This window comes from Mastacembelus armatus, chromosome 21, assembly GCF_900324485.2.
Source record: "Mastacembelus armatus chromosome 21, fMasArm1.2, whole genome shotgun sequence".
In the NCBI taxonomy this organism is placed as follows: domain Eukaryota; kingdom Metazoa; phylum Chordata; class Actinopteri; order Synbranchiformes; family Mastacembelidae; genus Mastacembelus; species Mastacembelus armatus.
This window is the reverse complement of record NC_046653.1, coordinates 26,395,844-26,403,582: the sequence shown is the minus strand read 5'-3', so window position 1 is coordinate 26,403,582 and position 7,739 is coordinate 26,395,844. Positions and strand designations below refer to the sequence as shown.

General features: G+C 43.6%; 1 protein-coding gene across 1 annotated transcript; it reads left to right on the top strand.

Moving 5' to 3' along the window:
• Positions 1-6,839: 6,839 nt before the first annotated feature.
• On the top strand, positions 6,840-7,739 carry LOC113124014 (olfactory receptor 11A1-like; the record flags this gene model as incomplete). The annotated part of the gene is made up of 1 exon (XM_026296458.1): positions 6,840-7,739. A coding segment is annotated over exon 1 (900 nt), but the record flags the coding sequence as incomplete, so codon positions are not given.

Here is a 7,739-nt window from a genome sequence, read left to right as displayed (position 1 = left end):
GAATTCCAAATACAGACACAACCTGAGACAAGGATTTCACCACTGCTCTGGCTGTAATGGAACGCAAAGGATAGGCAGCAGGATACCGAGTAACCTGACACATCACCGTCAACAGATAGTTGAAACCAGATTTGGACTTAGGCAAAGGACCAACACAATCTATTATCAGATGTTCAAATGGGTTGGTAATTGCAGGAATCGGATAAAGTGGAACAGGTTTAATAGCCTGATTTGGCTTACCCGTCACCTGGCATGTATGGCACGTTTTAATATATGCAGCCACATCACGCTTCAAACGCGGCCAAAAAAAAAAAAAAAAAGTAAAATATGAGCGTACGTTTTCTTAACACCTAAATGACCCGTCATGTCATGAGAAAACTTCAGGACTTCATTGCGATATTTCTCTGGAACAACCATCTGCACGACAGGATCACCCAAAGTATCCAAGCCTTGTGGCATCCATTTACGGACTAACACGTGATTCTGAATGAAATAACCACAAGCAACACTCGTTACGTCAACCATAGGACGGACATGGTCAAACAATACTTTCAAGGAAGCATCAGCTTGCTGTTTATGGATCAAATCTTGCTGAGAAATGGAAAAAGACCAATCCAACTCATCCCATTTGTTGTCATCTGCGACATAAGTGTCCATACTGGACATAGCATGTGTCACTGCACCAGCTATGTAAATATTCTGCAGTTCCTGTTCACAGTGATGTCCCTCATCAGAAGCCACCAGCTTTGTTAAAGCAGAAGAACACCAGACCAAACCCGATCGCCAGCCAAATCATTACCCAAAATGACATGAACGCCATCAATAGGCAAAGCTGGGCGCACTCCAATGTGAACCTCCCCCATCACTAGGTCAGAAAACAGGTTTACCTTGTGTAGAGGAACACACATTGTATTCAAACTCATTCCCTGAACTAGCACACGCTCACCCGTGTCTGAATCCTGGGGAAAAGGCAACACCAAACTAACAATAAAAGAGTCAGTTGCACCAGTGTCCCGCAAAATCTTAATAGGGACTTTAACGTTACTGCCAGGAAGAGAGACAAAACCATCCGAAATAAATGCTTCAAAACCAGCAAGTGCAGTACAGCAAGGTTTATCTTTATGAGAGATGTCCTGAGAAATTGGTAATTAAACCTCTAGCGGGAGTGATCAAAGCTGTTGGCTTAACATGATTAATATGGTTACTTTTGTTTTTTAACAAAGGACAGTCAGCTTTCCGGTGTCCAGTTATGACAATAATTACAAGTGAGGTTAGGACTCATAAAATGAGAACCGCGACTTCGTGAAGTCACCGTACCAAGAGCTTTAACTGAATGAGTATCCGATTTAACGTTAGCATTCATTGAATATTGGTTTCTAAAGGTGTGTCCATGGGCCAATACATACTCATCAGCTAATATCGCAGCCTCAGAGGCCGTCTTTACCCCACGCTTTGCAACATGAGTAGCAATAACAGGAGTGAGAGAATTCTTAAATTGCTCCAGCACCATTAAGTCAAAAAGACCTGAAAATGAACTCACATCCAGCGACAAACACCACCTGCTGAAATGCTTCGATAAATCTCTAGCAAATTCAACATGAGACTGATTATCAGTTTTATGCCATGATCGAAAGCGCTGCCGGTAGGCTTCAGGCACCAACTCATAAGCCTTTAAGACTACATCTTTAACAGCAGAATACTTTTGACTGTCTTGATGAAAGTGATGAAAAAGCTTCCTGAGCTTTACCGGTAAATACAGCTTGTAACATGACAATACGCTCAGACTCCGGCCAATTTCGAGAGTTTGCTACCCGCTCAAACAGAGAAAAGAAATTATCTGGATCTCTTTCATCAAACTGAGGAACCAATCGTAAATTACTTACCACATCAAATATTTTCCTGTTTTTATTAGATCCAGACGGTACTGTTCCAATCCCAGGTTGTCCTTTTCCAGCGAATACTTCAATCTTTCACGCTCCATGTTTAATTTATCCCTTTCCATCTGTAACAGCAATAGCTCCTAGGTGAAACATGATCAGGCACAACAGGTGAAACATTTTCATCATTTGAAACATCGACTGTAGTCTTAATAGTTAAGACGCCACTTACAATTAACGTAGATTTTAGATTCTCTGATTTCATCTTTTAGTTTCTTATCCCCAACATCAACAGAATAATGATCTGCAAGCTTTAACAGCTGTTCTTTGGTGTAATTATTTAACAATTCTTCAGAAGGAGATTGAAGGAACCGTGCAACAAAAGCCATTATTAGACACAGCTTTGTGAAAGTGCACAACAGAAAATCGGAGTTTTCCCGCTAACTGCCTAACCAAAAACTTGCTAAACTCAACCCTAGTCTTCATGCAGTTACTTGCAGTGGGTATTTATGCACTATAAACCAATGGAACGAGAAAGGCAACTGTAAAAACAGCGACCCACTCAGAACCATGGACGTGCTCCCGAGACAATTGCTCTAACCGCTTTCACCGCAACACTACAGTGATTAAAGAACAAATCCCCAATTGGGGAAAATTTCCTACAACCTATCAGGGAAATATTCCAATTTTAACACTTGCACTAGCAGATTGTTACACGAAGAAATACTCCAAAATATACTTAAAGTAAAGAACATAGCCTTCAAAACTACTTTAAAGTACTTAAAGTCCTCTAAAGTAAAAATCAAAATTTCAGACTGTGAAAATAGAAAGAAAACTTACCAAAAAAAACATCCCGGACGAGCCCCCATTTTGTCACGCCCTGGCTCAACGGAAGTGACAAAGGAATCAGTGAAACCAAGATTCTACTAAAGATTTAATAAAATGTCAGCAATGTATGAAATCGTCACAGAATAATCTCAAAGTAAATGTATGTCACAGGGGTATGCCAAAGGCAGCAATTGACAAATCAGAATACAAGTAGCTTGCTAATTAAAAACGCACTCCAAATTCCAGTACAAGCTCAAAACAAAAGCCAGCCGCCTCTGTCTCTTTCTGTTGGTGTCTCTATTGGTTTGGGTCTCCTCTCCTTCTGTCTCATGTGAGGTCTCTCCTTTCCGTACGGGGACTCCCTCTTAAATCCGGGAAGCCCCGCCCAGAACAAGGTGTACAACATCCCGAATCACGACTTCTCACTCCAACTTCCTGGAAGACAATCACCCAAACAAAACACCAAACAGCCACCAGACGGGGACCGTCACACACATGCATTGAATATCTTTTTAATTAATATTTTAAGCATCTCATAATTGCACATTGGACACAGGTAAAGTGATGTTGCACAGGTACAGGGCTGATTCTATTGACAAAGCGCAAAACCCTGGCACCATTGAGGGTAAGATCAGAGCTATATTTGTTGATTAAAATTTTTGTAAGAAATCCTTTTCTGCATGTGCCACAGAAATAATACACAGTGTTGCCCGCATGTTATTGAGAGGGGGAACTGTATCTGGGTGTCGGAATAAATCACCCTGCTGGCATTTTTAAGGAGAAAGTTGGATATATATGGGTTAAATCTATCTGGGGGATTGCTGTAGCTGTCAAAAAACCAGGCTTGGCGATCGACTGTGAAGTATATGGCCAGCCAGTGCTCACCAGGCTGGTAAGATGGGTCAGTATTAACAATCAAAGCAGCAGGTCGTCGTAAAATTTTTGATCCTGGCCAGCTGATCACACGGCAGCACCCCCACAAAATCAACTTTCTTACTAATTATCCTTCAGACGGTACAAGTCAGTTCAATTGTGTTCATGGCCTGCTGTGTTGTTGTTGTACTGTGACTCAGTAATAGTCAACCAGTACTTGTCTGCTGTTTGATATCTTGATGACTGAATCAAACACAGTATAACGGATCATGTTAACAGTGCGCTGGAGAGGCGTTTGGAACCATACCTCGAGTCTCACATTCCCCATCTTGATCAGGGACACATCACCCCCACCGCCACCCCTCCAATCACCCCCACCGGTTCAAGGTTGAAACAATAGTGTATAAGCATTGCCAAATGCCTCTCTTGAATTGGCCAACGGCCGGTCTTTAAGATGTCTTCCTGTGGATTGGATTATCTGATAATATTCCCTGGCATACTGACCTCTAGGAAAATGTGGCTGCAATGGCTTTGCTGGGTGAGTGTGTCCATCAGCATAGAGGCTGATGGACACACTCACAAGTACAAGTACTGGGGTGCAAGCCATATCAAATGATTAATTTGTGTAAAAGAAATATTTTACATAGCAAGAATTAAATATTTTAAATGGCTATATAAACAAAACCAACCAAACAAAAATGCAAATGTGCAAAAACTATACAATAATAATGATAATAATCATCATAGAATGTGCATAAAATATATCAGCCACATAATGAACATCAGTGTGTTTATCCATTTCTTTATTGTGGTATTTAACTTATTACTTAGATTTACTGACTGGAGTGAAGTATTACCGCATTACTGCTGCCGATGCCCTTATCCGTCTGTCAATCTCACGTCCTTCCCTCACTCGTGAACAAGACCCCGAGATACTTAAACCCATCCACCTGTGGCAGGATCTCTCCCCTGGCCTGGAGATGGCAAGCCACCTTGTTCCGGTTGAGTACCATGGCCTTGGACTTGGAGGTGCTGATTCTCATCCCAGCTGCTTCACACTCGGTTGCAAACTGCCGCAGTACACGCTGGAGATCCTGGCTCGATGGAGCCAACAGGACAACATCATCTGCAAAAAGCAGAGATGAAATCTTGTGGTCCCCGAACTGGACTCCTCTGGCCCCTGGCTGCGCCTAGAAATTCTGTCCATAAACGTAATGAACAGAACGGGTGACAAAGGGCAGCCCTGCCGGAGTCCAACGCGCACTGGGAACAGGTCTGATTTACTACCGGCAATGCGAACCAAGCTCCTGCTCTGTTTGTACAGAGACTGGATAGCAAACAGAGCAAACGGACAGCAAAGGGCCCCGGACCCCATGCTCCTGGAGCACCTCCCACAGGATGTCATGAGGGACCCGGTCGAATGCCTTCTCCAAGTCCACAAAACACATGTGGACGGGTTGGGCAAACTCCCATGAACCCTCGAGCACCCTCAAGAGGGTACAGAAGCTGGTCCAGTGTTCCACGGCCGGGACGGAAACTGTATTTTTCCTCTTGGATCCGAGGTTCGACCACCGGCCGGATCCTCCTCTCCAGCACCCTGGAATAGACCTTCCCCGGGAGGCTGATGAGTGATCCCTCTGTAGTTGGAACACACCCTCCGGTCCCCCTTCTTAAAAAGAGGAACCACCACCCTGGTCTGCCAATCCAGGGGTACTGTCCCCGAACGCCACGTGATGTTGCACAGGCGTGTCAGCCATGACAGCCCAACAACATCCAGAGACTTGAGGTACTCGGGGCGGATCTCATCCACCCCCGGTGCTTTGCCACCGAGGAGCTGCCGAACCACCTCAGTGAGTTCGGCTTGGGTGATGGATGGATCAGCCTCTGAATCCCCAGCCCCTGCTTCCCTTATGGAAGACGTGTTGACGGGATTGAGGAGATCCTCGAAGTGTTCCTTCCACCCTCTGACAATACGGTGGACAATACGGACCCCAATCGAGGTCAGCAGCTCCCCACTTCCACTGTAAACAGTGTTGGTAGAACACTGTTTCCCCCTCCTGAGGCGCTGGACGGTTTGCCAGAATCTCTATGGGACTGACAGGTAGTCCTTCTCAATGGCCTCACTGAACTCCTCCCATACCCAAGTTTTTGCCTCCGTCACTGCCTGGGCTGCAGCACGCAGTACCCGTCAGCTGCTTCGGGAGTCCCACAAGCCAACCAAGCTCGGTAGGACTCCTTCAGCTTGACGGCATCCCTTACCTCTGGTGTCTACCACCGGGTTCGGGGATTGCCACCACGACAGACACCCAAAACCTTACGGCCACAGCTCCTAGCCGCCGTGTCGACAATGGAGGTGGAAAACATGGTCCAATCAGACTTTCTTGGAGGTGTGAGTTAAAGACCTCTCTTACAGCGGGTTCGGCCAAACATTCCCAGCAGACCCTCAAAGTACGTTTGGGCCTGCCAAGACTGTCCCACTTCCTCCTCCGCCAGCAGATCCAACTCACCACCAGGTGGTGATCAGTTGACAGCTCTGCCCCTCTCTTCACCCGAGTGTCCAAGACATATGGCCGAAGGTCAGACGACATGACTACAGAATCGATCATTGACCTCCGGCCTAGGGTGTCCTGGTGCCATGTGCACTGATAGACACCCTTATGCTTGAACATGGTGTTCGTTATGGACAAACTGTGACTAGCACAGAAGTCCAGCAACAGAACAACATTCAGGTTCATATCGGGGAGGCCGTTCCTCCCGATCACGCTCCTCCATGTTTCACAACAGTGAACAACAGACATATGGACATTTGGCTTTTTCTGTTTTCTCCTTCTACAGCAGCCTTCCTGTGTGTTTGCAGTAGTTTAGTCCACAGTGCCCACTACAGTGTAGGAGAGCAATGGTAGCTCAGGCACATATGGACACATAAATTATTGCAGTGTCCACATGCCTGTAGTGGATGTCACAGTCCACAGACCATGCTGAAGGTTTATCCTTTTCTGTGCCCCCAACAATGACATAATGAGATCCATGGAGGGAGAAACAAGCTGATAAAAATCAACCAACAGAGTCAAACAGTTCACTTTGCATTCTGGAGGTTTGTATTTGTTGCAATATTTCAACACACACACAAGTTCATGTCAAGGTCGGGTATCAGTGAATACATTAGACAATCCAATGACAGATATACTGTATAATATGTTCATGTGATCTTTGCTTTGATACTTCAAGTCTTTGTCATTAACACTTTGTTTTTAAACCTTAATGGATAATAACCTAAATATAACATATATAACTATTGATGCATATGTTGAACTGGACAAATACAGATTTGTTTATTTTGTGATCATGTTTACAGCATATATTCTAATAATCTGCTGTAATTCTACTATTGTGTGTCTGATAGTGATTCACAAAAACCTCCATGAGCCTATGTACATTTTCATTGCGGCTTTGTTACTGAACTCTGTTCTTTACAGCACTTCGGTCTACCCAAAGATTTTAACTGATGTTTTATCTGAAAAACCGATCATATCATATTCAGTGTGTCTTTTCCAGTATCATATAACTTATTCTTTAGGTGCTTCAGAGTTTTTACTGTTGACAGCCATGTCCTATGACAGGTATGTGTCTATATGTAAACCTCTGCAGTATCCAACTATCATGACAAAAAGAAACATCTGTATTTTACTGGTTGTAGCTTGGATTCTGCCTGCTGGTCAGTTAGCAGTATCAATTCCTCTGAATGCCACTTTTAAACTGTGCAACTTTAATTTTAAAGGAATCATTTGTAATAGCACAGTTTCTAAACTTCAGTGTGAGAGTTCAAGAGAACTAAATATATATGGCTTGGTTTGTTTTGTTAATCTTTTAATTCTCCCTGTGCTTTTTGTCCTTTTTACCTACATAAGGATATTTATAATCACCTATCGAAGTGGTAGAGAAGTCAGGAGAAAAGCTGCACAGACCTGTTTACCTCACCTGATTGTTCTGATCAACTTTTCCTGTATATGTTCATTTGATGTACTTCTAGTTCAAATGGAAAATGATTTTTCTAAAACTTTATGTTTAATACTGACTTTACAAATACTTTTGTATCATCCTCTTTTTAATCCAATCATATATGGACTAAAAATGAAAGAAATTTATAAACACCTCAGGAAA